A 21,413-nucleotide genomic window follows, 5' to 3' on the forward strand; every position below is an offset into this window, starting at 1 on the left:
TACTAAATCTTAAATATTAGATATTTTTAGATATTTTTTCCACTCTTTAAGAAAAATTAAAGTATCTTGGAATAAAATAACATAATCTAGTCAAAGATAATATTCGATTTTCCACTCAGCTTAAAGAAAAAATAAAGCACAAGGATAATACTAGATTTTCCTCTCTGCTTTAAGAAAAATTGAAGCATCAATGAGAAGGATTGGTTGTCTTGTTCCTAGTTCTGAAGCACCAGTTCATCGAACGTTAAGCATTATTTTTTGAAAGATGCAAAAAACAAATTGTGTACTGTACAATATTTCGCTTGGGATGGCCTTTTGACGCCCGAAAAACAAAACATGTCTACTGAAACAAAATGCTGTGCACTGAAGACAAAAATGCGAACTAAAGAACTATACATCCTCCATTATGCCACACACTATTTGCAATCATACCTAAGTAATGCAACCTCTGAATTTGCGATCCGTACACACAAAATTCCGAAATGCCTTGCAGTAGAAAGATTGAACCAGAGAAGCCAAGCCCAACGGAACTAAACTTAGAAAACTCATGCATTAAGTATTCAGGGTGATGGACGGCGAGGGCAGAAGATGAGGGTGTAGGAAGCCGTGGAAGGAGGGCATATGGTGCTACTTTGGAAGGGGAATGCACGAGGACACGCCTTCTTAAATGCCTCTTTGAACGCGGGCGAACTCGGCAAATATCCATCGAAATGACCGTTGCACGCAGTAACCACGCTCCCTTTCTTCTTCTCTTGCAAATCTTTAGGACAAACCACATTCGCGTTGGCTCTGCACTCCATTGACTCACAGGGCCGACTGTTACTGACATTATTGGCGGCATAACTTGGAACCACCGACATTGGAAGATTGTAACCATTCTCCAACGTAACCGAATACGTGTCCGGCTTTGCTATTCCCCCCAAAAGTTCGAACTCAGCGTTTGTGATTGCCGTGATTTGATCTTGACTCTCGGCTTTGCACTGCAGCTTTCCTCCACAATCACCGGAATCGCAGCCTCCGATCCCTTGGGAATTGAAGACACAACCAGTCCGCCCCCAAATGGATCCCCACCAGAATGGATCTACATTCCATGAATATGACTCCCCTGCTCCCACTTTCTTCATCTGAGTGGGAGGAAAATTAGTTGAACCCACAGTCGCAGGCCACACCGGAAAGGCACAATTGTTCACCACCATTATCGTCTTATAAGCCGCAGGGGACTCTGTTATTCCCTCAGATTGCGTTAGCTCACAAAAGATGAATTAACAAGAAAAAAATTAACATTATTACTGTATATAACTGCCAGAAAGACAAACATTAGGAACAATTAAATTGGAGAATGAAAATTTTACCTGCAGCGCAAGAACAAAGAAATGACGTAAAAGTAACAAGACATATAGCTGCCCATGCCGCCATTGTTAACTGGTCGCTGCTTCGACTTCCCACCATGTTGGACAGTAGTTGTAATAACAGTCTCTATAACACCAAAATGTAAATGCACAGACTTCCCTGAATTTGTCTCTGCAGTGAAGATGTCACGCCACAATTTTAATAACAGAGTACAAAGGTTGAAGGGGAGCTTACTGCGTCTAATTTTTGGTTGCTGGCAACTTCACAAATAACCGCAATTTGAAATCTCTGCAAGAAAATAAATAGAAATAGAAATGAGAGGCCAAAGGATGGACAGGGCTGTGGAACTTATAAGGTGTGGCTGGAGAAATGGCATGGCATGCCATTGTCGGTGGGGATAGCGTGTCCACTAACACTAGCCTATCCTCCTCCTCCGTAAGGGAAGGTAAGGCAGATTGTCCACAGACGGCACTACCTCTCAGCGCATACACAGGCGAGAATTACGGGATTTTACGAAGAAGAAAGAGAGAAGGGTCGTGATTCTTTAATCATTCCTTACCCTAATTTTCATTTTATTGGCATGGAATTATGGTTAGCAAGTCGCTGATTTTGAAAAGCAAACCCTCCAGAATCTTGCTATGTGTCAACACAGTCCGGATTTGTGGCGAATATGAGTGAAGACGAGGTTGAGTGATTTGAATTCTCCTTGAAAAATACGCCGAAAGCAAAGGACTTACCAGAAAGTCGAAAAGTTGTCTTTCGTTTCAAGAATCTCCGCACGACTGAATCTAAATTCCGCTTAAAATTTGGTCCACCACGTAACTGTTGGCATCATACTTCAACGGAAAAAAGTCCGTGTTTGAATTCTATACGCACGAAGTCATTTATATGAATTAATAACCAAAAATGGATTATGGATATCTCATCATTTTTTAAAAAATAATAATTTATATTTACAAAAATTAGGTTATTCCGGGACTTTTGGATTATCTATATGTTTTAGACCGACATGGATATAGAATAATTGCCTTCCGAAAGAAGGTTCCAATTTGACTAAGTGAGGGATATGCAAAATGGTACCGCTAACTTAAATCATGATTTTGGTGTGTTTTGGTTTTTTTCCTCTTCCTGTTTTTGGGTGAAGGGGAAGGGGGAGTATTTAAGATTTAAATTTTTCATTTTGGGTTAGTGTTGTGTACTCTAGTGGAGATAATATAATGTAATGGTAGATATATTATTATATAATGTTTGTAAATATTTTGACTCGAATATAAAAGGAAATATTTAATATGTAGTGTTTTTTATATAAAATGTAAGTGCTAATTTTAAATGAAAATGTTTCATCAAATAGAATTAATATTTTGGTGGATGAAAATAGGCTCTCTGAAGCCTAGCTCTTGGGAGTAGGATTTCCCTAGTCACAATCTTAACTAGCCTAGATCTAATATGTAGAAGATTGTAGCACTCCGATCTTGGACTCCATTTCAGAAATTGGTCGCTAAAGATTAGTTTTGGATAAAAGATATCTTAGATCTGATCTTGCAAGTCAATATTCCTCTGCTCATTATGGAGAATGTGGTTACATTCAGAGCCTTGCTACATGCACAAAAAAACACGAGGGCCTTCTTCTCCCCCCCCCCTCAAAATAAAAAAAAATTGTGAAGAAATTAGTTGAGATTAGAGATGTGGAACTCTCTCTGTCTAATCCGTGCCAGAGAGCCTTAGCCCCTTCAGAAAAAGCATTGGTTGGCAAGTTTATGGGCTTATGGCCGAATCCAAAAGTTGCTCAATCCTTGATCACAGAACAATGGCCACCCAAGCTTGAAGGTGAGGTAATTTTCTTTACAGTAAGTAGGAGTTTTTATGTTTTTCTATATGTGAACAAACTCGAAAGAGATTTGGTTTTCAGATCAGGATCGTATTTTATGGGACTAGAGGCCTCTTTATCCTCCATGAACTCTGGATTTCAATCCATATTTTGAAATTACTTTTGTGTCAGTGTGGATATGTATGTCTCACCTCCCTCTCCATCTCTAGGGACTTGATGCACTAAAAGAGATTGGAAATAAGTTGGGTCGCTATTTAGACAAAGCAGAACCAAAAGGAGGCCAATTTTCTTGTGCTCTCATTTGTGTCGAAGTAAATCTCTCTGAAGATTTACCGAAAGCCCTAAAAATAAATTTAGGGGAATGGATCCATATTATGGAATTGGGTTATGATCAGATTCACAATGCATCATCTGTCATTCTCATGGGAATTTTGCCAAAAACTGCACTAAAAAAAAGGATGAGCAAGCTCAAGCCCCTGTCTCTAATGAAGGCACCACCCATACCCCCATATCTAATGAGGGAAATTTTCAACTAGTTCAAAAGCAAAGGAAGAATCAACATAAAAAGGTGGCAGCTCCAAACAAAGTTGCTGAAGAATTTCCTGAACCTTCCCTCAACAAAAATTCTTTTGAGGCTCTTGAAGATCTAAAACAAAATGAAATTTCTCTTTTGAATGAAACCCCAAAGGAGGAAAAAGGAAACTTAGCAGTGTTGGGGGAAAATGAAGAGAAAGCTCCTTTGACAGTTGTCTCTTTAGATACAAAATCACACTTTGTGTTAAAAGTATTAACAATGTGAGGTTCTAAGCTTGCGAAGATGAGCAGATCCATTCCAACTTTTACAAACAAGCTATGACAATCAAAGCAACTCACACTAAGTCTAGTACAGGAGATAATGTTGGAAAATAACTCTCCTCAAAAGCAATAGAACCGCCTCTCACAAGAGGCTAGAAACCTCATAACGAAAAACAAGAACGTGAAGCAGATGTCAATTGAGCTTCAGGATCCCAAATTTGTGTCCTTATTGCAAACATCTCCCAAATAAGTCAACGTACTATCTATGCATATTATTATGTTTGCAGTTTGTAAGAATTTACTCTTGTAATCATGGGGAAAGTCTTAGCTATAGAAATGGTAGTAGATATTGGGCTTTGTCTCCTAGAATATTAGTCAGTTTCTTTGTAGAAGATCCTATGAAGATGGTGAAAATGTAAGGAATTCCCTGGTTTTTTTGTTGTGTCCGGACACAAATTTAATAAAATCCTCTACTCATTCTTGCTAAACAAAAATGTTTCATCAAATATATACTAAAACCTTAAACCATATAAAAAAACATATAAAAATCTATAAAAATGAAAAATCATAAATTATCGATACATTATTGTGAGCAGCTCTAATATTTAGAAGCTAGAAGATTAAGAAAATAGTCAAATTTTAATGTGGGTGAAAATTAGAAACACAAATGCAACACAAATAAGATCATCTCATTGGTTGCATGTATAACAATCCTATGCTTTTCAAATGATTTTGAAGCATCCTTTCATTGATTTTGAAAACCCATACACTGAAACAATTAATTTCATTGTAGATTCAATTTTTATCTATAAGGATTTGAAGACTTCAAAATTATTCTAATTTTATAAAATCAAAATTTTAATTAATCATAACACCTGGAGCTCACTAGCTATGGGATTCAGTTTTTTTTATCGACATTAAAGATTTTTGTCTCTTTTTAATTAAGTAAATTATTGAATAATCTCATGCTCAAATTTAATTTTATAATTTCGTACTCGATTCAAAATTTTTATTTGCAGGCAAAAATGTTGATGTGTTCTTAGTATATTTAATGATTATAAGTTGATAACCTCGTGAATGACCCTAAATATAAAGAGAAAAATATAGGAATATAAAATTCAATCTTATCCATCCATTAAAATCAATCTTAAACGAATGGATACCAATCTTCCAATCCCACTCGTACCTACTTGATAATAGATTATGCAGCAACACAATTTCAAATAAACATATATGGATTCATGGAGCATGTCGGCTTAGCACCTAGGGAACTGGGCAAGAATGGGTCAATACAATATGATGATAGTAATTGTTTCCAATGTGGAAATGGAAATCAAGACAACCAATTTGGATTGTCACCAATTTTTTCTAGTGACCGTGAATGTGGTTGTTTTTTCGCCTCCATATACTACATGTCACTCATGAATGCTATGAAACTAATGAAGACACTGATTACCCAGCGCAATAATAAGGGACTCCAACATTGTAACACACCTCCATTCACATCTACCCACTCTCATCGGCTTACCCAAGGTAAACATGAGATGAGGGGCTACTATGATATGGCTCAACCTCCTAGATTACCTTAAGGAAATGGAGTTGACACAACAAGACCTTACTAACTTCCCTCAGGTGCAACAAGACCTCTATGAGTAACCCAAGCCCTAAGACAACTTACTTTTTCCCTAACCTAGATTCTCATTCGCTCCCTTGCCAAGGCCTCCATGCGACTATGGGTTCTTTGTCGCTCCCATATGCCTGCATCAATGTGACTGTGGCCTTTTTCAGTTATCTTTGTGCCAATGACTTTGAGAATTAAGCCTATTTTCTAGGGTCAGGGCTTAGCCTCTACCCAGAAAACTATGAAACTTCTAGATTTCATAAAATACATGAAGATAATGCTTGTAAACCAAAAACTGGAACCAGAAATTGACCTGACCATCCCCAACTGGAACTCACCTTTTGTCAAACACTTGGTAGATATGCAACCTATTGGTCATGAATGCAAGTCTGAACATAAGGGACTAAAATATTATCTTATGTTTAACAAGAAGGTTCTCTACCATCTCACATTAGCTATCATAACATAAATTAGGTCTTTCATACATTATTCATTCAGTTACAAGTAAAAACATGAATATATCCATGATTGAGATTTGTCATATAACCATGCTTATAACCAACATATAACCAGATAAATAACAATGAGAGAACAACCATTAAATACACAGAATAACAAGTACATTTACTCATCAGAGCAAGATAAACTTAGCTTTTATTAAACTTAGGAAAAATGCAACCAGGTTGGGGACTTCCACAAACCACCTGACCATAGATTGGTTGAACCAGACCTTCCTTTTGGCTAATCACCCATGTTCCATATTCCAAGCATGAATGTGGTATCTCATGGGATAAACCAATCCATTAACAACCAAGGTAATCTAGAGGTTAAACCACCTCCACCCTCACCATATCGTGATCTCACCTAAACCGATCATGAGATCACAAAACCAAATCGTGCTTGGATGCCTTCAGATTCCTTCACCATCCTTGTGGAGTTTTCACATCTCCACCCTTAGAATTTACTGTGTATCCCTCCATTACTGGTGAAGGGATTCCTAGGCCTTTGGGAATTTTCTTGAGACCACCTCACCCCAGATTCTAAAACCATCCAGCAATCCAAAGCTCAAACTGATAAAGAATCCCATCACACCATGGCTATCCATAAATGGCAAGGCTAGCCTAAAATCCACTGTCAAAACCCAACAAAGTCGATGCCAATGATAGCAAAAGAACCAAATACCAACAAGCACATACCATGCATGTCAAAACTAGCTAAGAAATTATACATGCAGCCTGTCACCTGCAAGTATTCCTGTTGAAGTTGCTTGATCCAACTTTTCCTTTCTTGATCCTTTCTTTCCATGTCCTCCCTGGATTTCCTTTTTGTTCCTTTTCTTTCTTGATATCCTTCTCTTATTGGTGCTCTTCTCCTCTCTAATACTAACTCCAAAACTAAACTGACAAAAGGCTCCCAACTGATTCTCCGATGTCTTTTTATTATTCATGCCTCTAATTTCTTCAATTTCCATTATTTTCCTTCGTTTTTCTCCTCACATGAAACCTGTGACCTTTCACCTCCTTTTTCTCCTAATTTCCTTTCTTTTCATAAAAAATATCCAATTAATGCTTCTTTACCTTTCCAAAGCCTTTTCCAATTTCCCCTTAGCCATAAACACATCAAGTGATGCCCACTAAGACATTTTTCCCAACATTCAACTTGGAATAAGTGTCCCTTAACGATGGTCTTATTTTTCCTTTATTAGCTTTTATTACATGAACTTTTAACCTGTGTTTGTTACAGAACCCTCCCCGTTGGGGCAGCACCATCCTCAGTGTTCAACCACACCTATACCCAACAAAACTGCTAAAAAGAAAACATACTGCCCATGGAGTTTTATAACTTAGCTCATTGTAGTATTTAGAATGAATAACTTGCTCAAAAGCATAAACCATCATGACAACATGACAATATAACAACCATACTTCTTATTGTCACTTTATAACTTAGCTCATGGAGGTATTTACAATAGTAACCATACATAAATATGTACAATACCAAAAACTCATTTTCATCCACCAAAAAACAATGAAGGATACATAGCGCGCATCTAGTCAACCATCTCCCATGTAGCTTCATCGGGACCAAAGTGCTTCCACTGCAATTTAACCTACTCGATTGCTCAGTTCCTGAGCATGAGAAGTTTCCACTATAATATTCACTGAGGTTCCAGCTGGAATGCACCTTCTTGCTCCACTTCCAATATAGACTAATGAATAACATGATCAACATCCTTTACATATCTTTTAAGTAACACAACATGAAAAAAATCATGTACTTTCATTGTTGTAGGCAGTGCAAGTCTATAGGCCACTAGTCCAATCCTCTCAAGGTTCTCAAAAGGCCCACAATACCGTGGTGCCAACATGGCACATGATCCAATCCTGAAGGAGATATTCTTGGGATTGATGCAAAAATACACATGCTCCCCAACCTGAAACTCCTTAAATTCCCTATGTTGATTTGTATAAATATTTTTCCTGTCCTCTACTTCCTTTAGATCCTTCTTTGTAAACTGCATTTCCTACTCCATGTTTGGAAAAATATCTGGTACAATAAGTACCTAGTTCAGTGGATCACTCCAACTGATGGTAGTGTTACAACTCCACCCATATAGTGCCTCAAAAGGACTCATCCTTAGTGACTCCTAATAATTGTTTTTGTATGAAAACTCATCCAATGGAAGGTACTCCTCCCATCTCCTCTACTGGTGCATCACATACATCCTCACCATATCCTCCAGGATCCTATTGATCCTCTCTGTTTGACTATATGTCTGTGGATGATAATTTTTATTGAAGACCAACTTTGTCCCCAAACCTACAAACAAGTCCTTCCAAAACTTGGAAGTGAACTTGGCATCCTTGTCTAACACAATATTCTTTGGAACACAGTGCAATCTCACGATCTCCTTGATGAAGACATGTGCTACCTCACTAGCTGAATAAGTAGTCTTGATTGGAATGAAGTGAGTTTCCTTGCTCAACCTATCTACCAAAACCATGATAGAATCCTAATGCCTCGATGTCCTCGGAAGACATGTAATGAAATCCATCTAAATGACCTCCCATTTCCATTCTGGAATCGAAATAGATTGAAGCAATCCACTTGGATGTTTACACTTTACTTTCACCTACTGACAGACCAAACATCTAGCCATGAATTATGCCACTTCCTTCCTCAGATTTGGTCAATAGTAAAAATTCTTAACTATTGTCAATTTGTTCTGGTATCTTGGGTGACCCGTGTATGGCTTGGCATGAAACTCCATTAAGATAAGCTTCTTGAGTTCACTATCATTTGACACAGATCTTGTCCCTAAATCTCACCAAAACATCCATCGTGAGATGATATTCTACATCCTAATCACCTGTACCATGTTGTAACCTGTTCATAAGCTCCATGTACTTGTCATCTTGTTGTCCCTCTTGAAAGATCCGATCCTGTAAATCTACCCCATATGAGCTCATTGTTGCAACATGGTTCAACTGCACTTTCCTGCTAAGAGCATCTGCAACCATATTCTCCTTACCCTTGATGTATCTAATCTCGAATTCAAACTCATTAAGGGTGGCCAACCATATAACTTTCCTGGCATTTAGATTCGGTTGGTCAAACGGATACCTCAACCCAATGTGATAACTCGTCAACACAAACCTCCTGCCAAGAAGATAATGTCTCCACATCTTTAAGGAATGAATAATAGTCGCTAACTCAATATCATGAATCGAATAATTCTTCTTGTGCTCATTCAATTTCCTAGACTCATAGCATATCACTTGTCCCTCCTGCATAAGGAATCCATCAAGCCCTATCTTGCAAGCATTTGTGCACACTACAAACCTTTTATCCAGATCTGCAATCTTTAACAATGGAGCATTCATCAACAACTGCTTTAACTATTCAAAAATAAATGCACATTCCTCTATCCTTTCAAACTTCTTAAATTTCCTCTACAAGGATGTAATAGGATATGAAATGCATGATAAGTTCCTAATGAGCCTCCTATAGTAACCTACTAACCCCATGAATGATCTGACTTCATCCATGTTGCTAGTAGATGCCCACTCCATGATAACCATTATCTTTTTAAGATCTACTGTTATGCCTTCCTTGGAGAAAACATGTCCCAAGTAGTGCACCTTTGTCTGAAATAAACTGCACTTGCTAAGCCTGGCATACCATTGATTTTCTCCTAGCAACCTCAACACTGCTGCTAAATTATCAATATGCTCTTCCTCATTCTTAGAATATATCAAGATGTCATAAATGAATACAATAAAAAAAAATTCAAGATAAAGACGTAACACGTTATTCATCAAACACATAAAAGTACCTGGAGCATTAGTCAAACTGAATGGAACTACAACAAACTCGTAATTCCCATAGCTAGTCTAGAAAGCATTCTTGTAGATGTCTTATTCTTTTATGCATACCTGACGGTATCTTGATCTCAAGATAATATTTGAGAACATTTGTGCTCCCTTCAAGTGATCAAACAATTTATCGATTCTCAACAATGGATATATGTTCTTGATTACCACCTTGTTCAGTGTTCTGTAATCAATACACAACATGAGAGTACCATATTTCTTCTTCACAAACAATACTGGTGCACCCGAAGGCTATACACTTGACCTATTGTATTCCTTATCAAGCATTTCCTTCAACCACTATAGTTTTTAACCCCGTATAGAAATTACCTGCATATGAAATCTAAAACACAAAAATTAAATAATGCAAGAGCAGAACACATAAAACACATATACACAGAGATTTTCCCCTCGATCCAAAAACCAGGACTACCAGCTTGATTTTCCATTATGTTCCTTTCAATGTTATAATACATATTTATACATGCTAAAGCATCCAATATCATGGACCAAAAACCATCGCGTCCAATACCATGGATCGAAAACCATTGCGTCCAAAAAACATGTGCAAAAATCATGCACAAAACCATAGGTGGGCCTGCCCAACCTAACATAGGGTCCAAAACCAAAATTTTCTGGGGCACCCCATAAAGTGGGGTTACGGGTGCCCCTCAAACCCTCTGTTAACTACGTGGAAAGAATATAACACAACCCAACATTCTCCCACTTGTTGTTTTCTTTCCACAGGGGGCCACAAGAGAGCTTGGTCATTTTTCCAGCCTTAAAATGCCCATTGTCTCTCTACACCAAGAGAACTTCTCAGAGTTCACAGATTTTGTCAATGCATCTGCAGTATTCTTCAAAGTGTCCACCTTTACCAACAACACTTTTTTGTCTTCTATCATATCCCTCACAAAGTGATACTTAACATCAATGTGCTTTGTCTTTGAATTATATACGGGGTTCTTTGCCAAGAAGATTGCACTTTGGTTGTCACAGTCTATCCTTATAGCTTCCTGTACTAACCCCATACTTGAACACAATCTCTGCAACCAAACTGCTTCCTCGCTTGCATGAGTGGCTACCATGTATTCTGCCTCTGTAGTCGACAGTGCCACTAAAGATTGTTTCTTACTCATCCAACTAACTGCACCTCCAAATAGGTTAAACAAATACCCACTTGTAGTTCTTCTCTGATCCAGATCTCCAGCCCAGTCTGCATCAACAAATCCATGAATATCCAACACTCTATCCAATCCTGGTCTTCCTTGGTAGCACAAACCATAATCATTGGTGCCACACAAATACCTGAAAACCAGCTTCACTGCTGTCCAGTGCTCCTTCCCTAGTTTTGACATAAACCTGCTCAATACTCCCACTGCATGTGCAATGTCTGGTCTAGTACAGACCATTGCATACATTAGGCTACCAACTACACTTGCATATGGAACATGGGACATGTCCTCTTCCTCTTCTTGTGTCTTGGGACACTGTTCAACAGATAACCTCACACCTACAGGAATAGGAACCTTCACCGGTTTACTATCCTGCATATTAAACCTTTGCAATATTGTCTCGACATACTTCCTCTGGTTAACCAAAGCTTCCTCTTTGTACGATCTCTTTTAATTTCCATGCCCAAAATATAGTTTGCAGCACCAAGATCTTTCATGTTGAATTTGGAGGACAATTGGGTCTTCAAATCCTGGATAATTTCTTTGTCATTTCCAACCAGGAACATATCATCCACATACAAGACCAGATATATAACACAGTCACCAATTAATTTAAAATACACACACTGATCTTCTTTGCTTCTGGTGAAGCCAAGTCCCCGTATAAATGTATCAAATTTCTGATACAACACTTTTTATGTCTATTTTAACCCATACAGAGACTTCTTTAACTTACACACCAGTTCTTTCTTACCCTTCACCGAAAATCCTTCAGGTTGCTTCACGTAGATCTCCTCTTCCAGATCCCCGTGAAGAAATGATGTCTTCACATCCATCTGTTCTACCTCAAAATCAAAAGAAGCAGCAATAGATAAAGGTAATCTAATAGAAGTTACCTTGGCAACAAGAGAAAAAATATCACCAAAATCAATTCCTAACACCTAGCAATAACCTTTTTCTACCAACCGAGCTTTGTATTTCTCCACTTTTCCTTCTGCATTTGTCTTCTTTTTGAACACCCGTTTGCTACCAATGGGTTTCCTTCCAGCCGGCAATTCCACCAGATCCCAAGCCTCATTTTTGTGCAAAGATGCCATTTCATCAACCATGGCCTCTTTCCAGAGTTTTCCATCCTATGAATCCACTGCTTCCTTCATAGTTTTGGGATCATCATCAGTAACAGAAAAATCAAAATTTGAATAGAAAGTAGATGGACTATACCTTTCTTCCTGCCTTTTTTGTCGAACTGATCTTCTCACATCCGGAGTTTGTGACTCTTCATCTTTTGATTCCTCCTCTGCTGTAGAGTCTGATTCTTCCTCCTTTAGCTCAAACCCTATCTTCTCAGGTTCCTTTGGTTGGACTTCATGTTTAATAACATCTTTCACCTCTCTGATCACCACATCTCGGCTATACATAACCTTCCTTGTTATTGGGTTCCAAAGCTTATATCCCTTTAAACCATCCTTATACCCAATAAAGATGCACTTTTCAGATTTACTATCCAACTTTGTTCTTTTCTACTTTGGAACATGTACATATGCATCACATCTAAATACCCTCAGATGTGAAAGAGAGGGTTTCTTACCAGTCCATACCTCTTGTGGAGTCTTATCTTCCAACGCTGATGAAGGTGACCTGTTGACCAAGTAACATGCAATATCCACCGCCTCTGCCTAGAATTCCTGTCCTAACCCGGCAACACTGAGCATGCCTCTTGCCCTTTCCATCAACGTCTTGTTCATTCTTTCTGCAAATCCATTTTGCTGAGGTGTAGATGGAGTAGTCTTCTACCGTGCTATACCACACTTCTTGCAGAATTCTTCAAATTCCTTACTGCAAAACTCTCCACCGTTATCAGTCCTCAGCACCTTTATCTTCTTCTCAGTCTGGTTTTCCACTAAAGCCTTAAATTCTTTAAACCTACCAAATACTTCAGATTTCTTATTAAGGAAATATATCCATTTATTCCTTGAGAAGTCATCTATAAATGATACATAGTACACAGACATACCCAATGATGGAACCTTCACAGGTCCAAACACATCACTGTGCACAAGCTCTAATATATGTTTCAACCTCTTACCACCAGAGGGGAAATTCACTCGATTCTGCTTCATGTATACACAATTTTCACAGAAATCAAAATCCAAAGAGCTATTACCCATACCTTCTACCATACCTTTACCATGAAGTATTCAAAGGCCCTTCTCTCCAATATGTCCAAGCCTTTGATGCCACAGCATGGTCTTCTCTCTAGAGACCACTAGATTTTCTGCTCCACTTTCAGGAACCATGGAACTATTCCACCCATCAACAACAGTGCTACCTTGTAGCTTGTACAGAGTTCCAATCCGAAATCGTCGCATCAATACCAGTGCTCCCTGAACCATCTTGCAGGTATCGTTCTCGAGCACTGTTTTTACACCTGCATCATCCAGCTTACTAACAGAAATCAGATTTTTGGCTAATGCAGGAATATGCAGAACACCCGGAAGTGTTCTAACCCTTCCACCTTGCAGCTTTAACTTTACTTTTCCACGACCAATGATTCTAGCCTTCCTTTCATCCCACAAGAAGAAATCACCACCATTATATTTCTCATACTCACAGAACCACTCTTTATGGGGAGTGAAGTGAAAGGATGCACCTGAGTCAATCAACCATGCCTCATGATCTACATGAGTACTTGAAGAAGCCAAGTACACATCCCCACCTTCATCTGAGGTGTTTTTCGCCTCTGCAGAAGGAGCCTCATTAGATCTTTTTCCTTTGTTAGGAGCTTTAGATTTACAGTCCCTTTTGAAGTGGCCTTCCTTTCCACATTTCCAGCACACCACCTTTACAGGTTTTCCTGGAGATTTAGATCTCCCTCTAGATTTAGATCTCCCACTCGATGACTTATTTTTGTTTCTGTTCTGGGACTGTCCTCGTATAGACAAGGCATCGCCATTTTGGCTCTCCATATTTTTCCATCTCATCTCCTCCATCAGCAAGGTTGAGACTATTTCATCAAACTGCAAGGCAATTTCATTGCTACCTATTGCAATAACCAGATTATCCCACGAATGTGGTAGAGAACACAACAAACTAATGCACTTATCTTCATCTGAAATTTTAATATCAATAGATGCTAATTGACTTACCATAGTATTAAAAGCGTTCAGATGCTCTCTCATCGAGTCTCCATCTTTCATCCTCAGGTTATATAGCTTTTTCCACAAGAAAAGTTTATTCACTAGAGACTTAGATTGGTACAAAGTCCCTAACCTGTCCCACAAAGCCTTCGTTGTAGCTTCCCCTTATACATTCAACAATACTGAATTTGAGACACACAGTCATAGTGTGCTCTTTGCCTTCCAATCCAACTTCTTCCATTCTTCATCGGACACTCCCATTGGCTTAGTACCCGGATCTACCGCGATCCACTGATCTTTATCCACCAACAGATCCTCCATATTGAGTTTCCACAACTCAAAACTCTGACCATTAAATTTCTTGATCTCTATCTTTCCACTATCCTCCATCTTCTTTCACCACTAGAATCGATCTCGCAGATCTCCCACTGAACAGGGTCTACCACAGGCCCGAGAAAAACCCCTCAGCAAAAAAGGCGTCCCCTTGAAGCCAAATCTGCTCTAATACCAAATGTAGGTTTTAACCCCGTATAAAAATTACCTACATATGAATTCTAAAACACAGAAAATAAATAATGCGAGAGAAGAACACATAAAACACATATACATAGAGATTTTCCCCTGGATCCCAAAACCAGGACTACCAGCTTGATTTTTCATTATGTTCCTTTCAATGTTATAATACATATTTATACATGCTGAAGCATCCAATACCATGGACCGAAAACCATCGCATCCAAAAAACATGTGTGAAAATCATTCACAAAACCATAGATGGGTCCGCCCAACCTAACATAGGGTGCCCCTCAAACCCCCTTTTAACTACGTGGAAAGAGTATAACACAACCCAACAACCACAACTTCAACTCCACTAACTCTGGTGTGCTCATCTTGTAAGGTTATTTTGATGCTGGTGTTGTCCTTAGTACTAACTCAATAGAAAATTCCACTTCCCTGTGAGGAGGTAACTCTAGAATCTTTGCTGAAAACACATCTTGAAACTACTACAATACCGATACCTTTTGAATATTCTTTCATCCTCAACATATTTACCCTTGTCACTGGAGATATGCACTACAAACATCACACACCCTTTCTTGAAACTGTGCTTAGCTTGCATAGTGGTAACCATCCTCACTGATGTAGGCTTCTTCTTTCCTTGCAAGATTCTCTTTTCCCCATTATCATCGAAGAACTCCATAGCATATATTGTAATAAAAATATACTTTGGTTCTGTGAAGATACATTCAATCCATACCCAAAAGCATACTATATGATCCCAATAGAACTACATTAAAATGTGTTGTTGTGGGCATACCATTCAACTTGTATGCATAAGCTCTTACCCACTGATGCATTCTCTTCTTAGTACCTGTATCCAACTGTACCAACCAAGACTCTACATGCATTTCTTTTCTAAAGTAAAACTTATCCACCAGGTCAGGATTAACATAACTATAATTAGATCTGGGATTAATCAAAATAGAAACAATTTGATCACAAAGCTTACCGTCCATCTCAATAATATATGCCTGGTGATATTCCTACTTGTTGTCCACACCTGCATAGATCTGAGGAATACTATGACGAACATCCCCAATTGTCTACTTCTCTTGAGCACTATATATGAGAGGCAAACCTCCCTAGTATAATGGATAACCCTTCCTACGATGATCCTTGCCACATATTCAACACTGCAATGGTCCTCTACTGTCACCTCTATCCTGTTTCTCCCCAGGATGCGATCCATGCCCCTTCTCAACTGTAATGAACTTATTGTAAGGAACCATTTTATTTTCATCTGCATCTGGAGGTATTCCTCGCTTCAGTGGCCTCTTCCCTTTAACTTTCTCATTTTCCTTCAAGTCATGTTTAGGCTCTGGTTGGTTCTTTGACTGCTCATAACAATTCTTCAACTTCCAGGTGGCCTCTCCAACGATCTAGGCTCATGAAACTCAACCCGGTTTCTATGTGCTACTAGTATCCCACTGATGAATATCTAAATCTTAGCCTTCTCATCCTTGAGATAAGGCACCTACCTCAACATCTTCAAGAACCTGCTAGTATACTCATCATCTATTATGGAACCCATCTACAATTCATAAAAATCCTTAGCTTTGACATTATAGTACCTCTCCGACAAGTAATTCTTCTCGAAGATCCCCTCAAACTCATCCCAAATCAAGTCATCCTCCTGAATACCTTTTACATTATTTAAATCCTCCCACCAGATATCTTCTTTCCCTTAAAGACTGAAAGTGGTTATTTCATCTTTTATGTTCTCTAAATAATTGTGCAATCTAAAGAATTTCTTCATCCCAAGAAACCATACCTCTACATCTTCTGACTTCATTTCTCCATCAAATGTAGAAGGGTTGACTTTCTTGAAATCCTCAGGCAAATACTCACCCCTCCTATAAGGATGATGATAATGATGGATTTGATGATGTCTCCTAGATGAGGAACTAGAATTATTCTCATACATATTAGTCCTCATGTTAGGTGTATCCAATGATCTGCCACCTCTAATTATGTCTCCTCTATCCAACCTATATCTGGGCCAAGACCTGCTACCATAGGCTCTATTATTTTTTTCTTCCTACTCTTAACTAATCCTCAGTTGTCCCTGTCTCTGTAATTTTGACAAGCTCTCAAAGATTGTTGCATTAACCTCTACCTACCTTTCTTAAGCCCTTGCAAGTATTTCCTGAGCCTCAACCAACATGTCATTGTCTGCTTTGAAACTTTTTATCTTTGCCCTCAAGCTCCTAAATGTATCTGCTATACCAGGAGAATACTCTTCTCCTTGCTACTAAACTGATCTATAGCGAGAGTCATAGGGACTCTAGTCTACCATTTTTCTCATCGTCTTTGATTCTCTTCTTCCTCCAAGTGTACCATGTCAGATAAACCAAATAGATACCAAAATAAAATCCATACGTTAGTGATATTCAACGGAGGCTTATCTCATCTACAAGATCAATCCACATTATCATGTACATGTATAATCATAACAATATCCATATAACAACATAACAACATGATGCCTGACCATACCAACTGTATACCATAATGAATGATAACCATAACCTTGAAAACATTATACTTTACCCAAGAGAGCTCCACTCGCTCTAATACCACCCTGCGGTATCAGATATTACCCAAAGAGAGTGAAACGTACTCTTATACCACCTTGTAACATGCCTCCTCTCACATGTACCCATTTTCACCAGCTTATCCAGTGTAAACGTGAGATGAAGGGCTACTATGATATGACTTAACATCCTATATGACCTTAAGGACATCGATTTGACACAACAAGATCTTACTAGCTTCCCTCAGGTGCCACATGCCATCTAGGAGTAACCCAACCCCTCCAGGTGCCCAACCCCTCAGACAAATCAGTTTTTCCCTGACCCAGAGCCCCAATCGCTCCCTTTTCCAGGCCTCCATGTGACTATGGGTTTTCATTCACTCCCATAGGCTTGCATTAGTGTGACTATGGCCTTTTTCTTCCAGTGATGTACCAGCAACAATGAGAATTAAAGTTATTTTCGAGGGAAAGGACATATCCCCTACCCAGAAAACTATGAATGTTTTAGAACTCATAAAATACATGAAGACAATCCTTTTAAACCAAAATCTAGAATTGGGACTTGACCTGACCTTCCCCAACCCAGACTAACATTTTGTCAAACACTTGGTAGATATGCAACCTACAGGTCATGGATGCAAGTATGAACATAAGAGACTGAAAATTTATTTGAGGTTTAACAAGAAGGGTCCCTACCTTCTCACATCAACTGTCATAACATCAATTACACCTTGCATCCATTATTCATTCAATTACAAGTAAAAACATGAATAGAGCCATGACTGAGATCGATCATATAACCATGCTTATAAGTAGCATGAAACCAGATAATTAACAATGAGAGAAAAACCATTAAAGGCACATAATAGAAAGTAGATTTACTCATCAAATAAAGAGAAACTTAGCTTTTATTAAACATAGGCAAAAGCCAACCAGTTTCAGGACTTCAACAGACCACCCGACCATAGATTGGATGAACTAGATATTTCTTTCATCCAATCACCCCCGTGTCATATTCCAAGCATGAATGTGGGATCTCATGGGATAAACCAATCCATAAACAACCAAAGGAATCCAGAGGTTAAACCACCTCCACCCTCACCATATCGTGATCTCACCTAAATCGATCCATAGATCACAAAACCAAACCAAGCTTGGATGCTTCTGGATTCCTTCAACATCCTTGAGGTATTTTACTATCTCCACCCTAAAGCTTTACCGTATATACCACCATTATCTATCAAGGGATTCTTAGGCCTTTATGAATTTTCTCTAGACCACCTCACCCTGGATTATTAAACCATTCGACAATCCAAAGCTCAAGCCGACAGAGAATCCCATCACACCATGGCTATTCGGAAATGACAAGGCTAGGCTAAAATCTGTTGTCGAAGCCTGACAAAGTCCATGCCGATGACAGAAAAAGAGCCAAATACCAACATGCACATACCAAGCATGTCAAAACAAGCTAGGAAATCATACATGAAACTTGTTACCTACAAGTATTCCTACTAAAGCTACTTGATCAAACTTTCCCTTGCTTTATCCTTTGTTTCCTTTACTTTCCTTGTCCTTCCTTAGCTTTCCTTGTCCTTCCTTTGCTTTCTTTGTCTCCTTCTCCTCTTGGTTCTCTTCTCCTCCCTTGTACTAACTGTAAAACTAAAATGATAAAATGCTCGCAAGTGATGCTATGATGTCCTTTTATTATTCATGGATGTAATTTCTCCAATTTCCATTATTTTCCTTCATTTTCCTCCTCACATGAAACATGTGACCTTTCACCTCCCTCTTCTCCTAATTCCCTTTATTTGCATAAAATAAATGCCAATTAATGCCTTTTTGGCTTTTCAAGGCCTTTTCCATTGTCTTTTCTAATTTCTCCTTAGCCATAAACACATCAAGTGATGCCCACTAGGATATTTTGCCCAACATTTAGCTTAGAATAAGTGTCCCTTAACTGTCCTCGTATTTTTCCTTTATTAACTTTTATTACATGAAATTTTAACCCAGGTCTATTACAAGCATGTCCTCCACATTTCTGGTATGAATTCACAACCTCCAAATAAAATTGAGGTGGTCAGATTTTAAACCCAGATATTATGCCTATATAAATGACAATAGTTCCTACAAGCACAACAACTATTGAATTTTTACTAGCTGTAATTATTAAGTTGTTGTTGTTGTTTTTTTATTACTTTTAAATTATTTTTTTCGTGATAAATGTATTTTAAACCACATAAAAATTGTCAACAACTAATCAAAAAATAGATATTTCATTTGTAAAATAGTTAAAAACAATTTTCTATTTTTAAATATTCATTTTAATATAAATTTTTATAAAAATATTATGAAAACTTTATAGAATTTTTTTCTTTTAATAGAAGTTAAAGTTTTTTTACCAAAAACCTAAGACAATATAACCTTGTCTTCGACAATTATAAAAATAACCCTATGTTAAAATATAATATATTCAAATTTTTATTTTCCTCATGATATGAGTGGCAACTAGGGTTTTTGCATTTTCTTGATCCATGTCAAATTTGGACACTTAGAGAAGAATTTAGTTATAAGAATGGAAACTCAGGCCTCTATTTCGTATCACACCAAACTGAAGTCATATCTATTCTTTTGGCTGTTGAAGAAGCTTTGATCCCAAATATTGTTGTGGATCAAGAAGCGTTTGATGATGGTTTTTTTCATGATAAATGGTTAGTATGCAGATGATCCAGGGGGATATTGATTTCCACCCACCTATTTCACTTGGACCCCCACCATTGTACCATTATTTTTTTAAATTTCTGTAATTGTAGCATAGTTTACTATTTTTGTCAGATTTTCAGGTCCTAAACTTCTAGAGTTGTTTTGAGGTCCTAAATGACATTTTCTTGAAAAATAGGAAAACCCTTATTTTTAATCAAAATTTGTAGTCCTTGGACAGATATTTATAACAAGGTAATATGCGCATAAAGTGGAGATCATATGCCACAGTTACTGTTATCACCTAGATTGACCTCAGGCTGAAGGGAGGCAATTTCGGGGTAACCAAAAACCAAACTTAGCCTGGTAGCTAGCCCTACCAAGCTGGGAGAGGGCTCTCTTTGTAAGGATCTTAGTCAAGATGATTGGATCATGTAAATGATTTTAGGATAGGTATAGTAGCTCAAAAGGTTTTTATTGAATTTGTTGGTGTTTTGCTGGATCAGATGGAGCTGGGCAGTTTAGGTTTGGGAAATTAGGTCAGAAATGTAGGGTGTTCTATGGGGCAAGGTAGGTATAGGATTTAGCACTTTAGGCTTAATGGTGTGAGTTGTTTAAAACTGATGAGGAGCTAAGAATGGCATGTGACAATCGTGGATCCTTCTCAAACAGTAGAAAACATGAAATATTGAATGATTTCCCAAGGTAGATCACTGTTACAATGGATTCTACCTATCAAACTTGATAGCATTCAATAACAAGAAATGAAATGGATGATGGCATACATAAAACATATAAACAAATGATTACAAAAGAAGAAACTATGCTAAAACTCCATACCACAAGGATTCCATAAAAATAGCTGCAATTCCTATTAATCTCTTTGTCACACTGCTTACAATGATGTACAATCAAGCACTAAGCATCCAAGTGAGTCCAACCTCAACAAATGACTAAGAAAACACATGATATAGGCATCAAAACAACTCATCCTAGCCTCAGGAGTCGAATCCATGAGAAGAGGACATGTTTCAAAAAACTCTAAACAGGGAACTGGATTCTAGGCCACCTAACAACTTGCCTCTAAAAGAGGGGAAACTGATTCATTGCCCTCAAAACAAACTTTAATCTAATGAATCTACCGTCGATCACTATTTACCTACCATAATTACATGCCAAACCATCATTTACATTGGTAAAATATCCATCATGAGAGAAAATCCACAATCATAGTGAAAAACTGGAAAAATAGGAATCCTGAGCAAACTTTGCCCTAAGCGCAGCGCCACTGACTCAACGTGTAGTGACAATTTCAGGCCCCTTTTGGAGACCTTCCCGGAATC

General features: G+C 38.1%; 1 protein-coding gene across 1 annotated transcript; it reads right to left on the minus strand.

Moving 5' to 3' along the window:
• Positions 1-206: 206 nt before the first annotated feature.
• Positions 207-1,653, minus strand: LOC149249838 (pathogenesis-related 5 protein Cup a 3-like). The gene is made up of 3 exons (XM_089456331.1): positions 1,585-1,653; positions 1,353-1,476; positions 207-1,222 (listed from the first exon to the last, which is right to left on the minus strand). Exons 2-3 carry the CDS (start codon positions 1,447-1,449, stop codon positions 561-563), a joined length of 759 nt encoding a protein of 252 aa, XP_089312457.1. The 5' UTR covers positions 1,450-1,476; positions 1,585-1,653; the 3' UTR covers positions 207-560.
• Positions 1,654-21,413: the final 19,760 nt, after the last annotated feature.

The sequence above is a fragment of the Pinus tabuliformis genome, chromosome 7 (genome assembly GCF_031772625.1).
Source record: "Pinus tabuliformis cultivar Carrire ecotype Pingquan chromosome 7, CPIR1, whole genome shotgun sequence".
NCBI classification, from domain to species: domain Eukaryota; kingdom Viridiplantae; phylum Streptophyta; class Pinopsida; order Pinales; family Pinaceae; genus Pinus; species Pinus tabuliformis.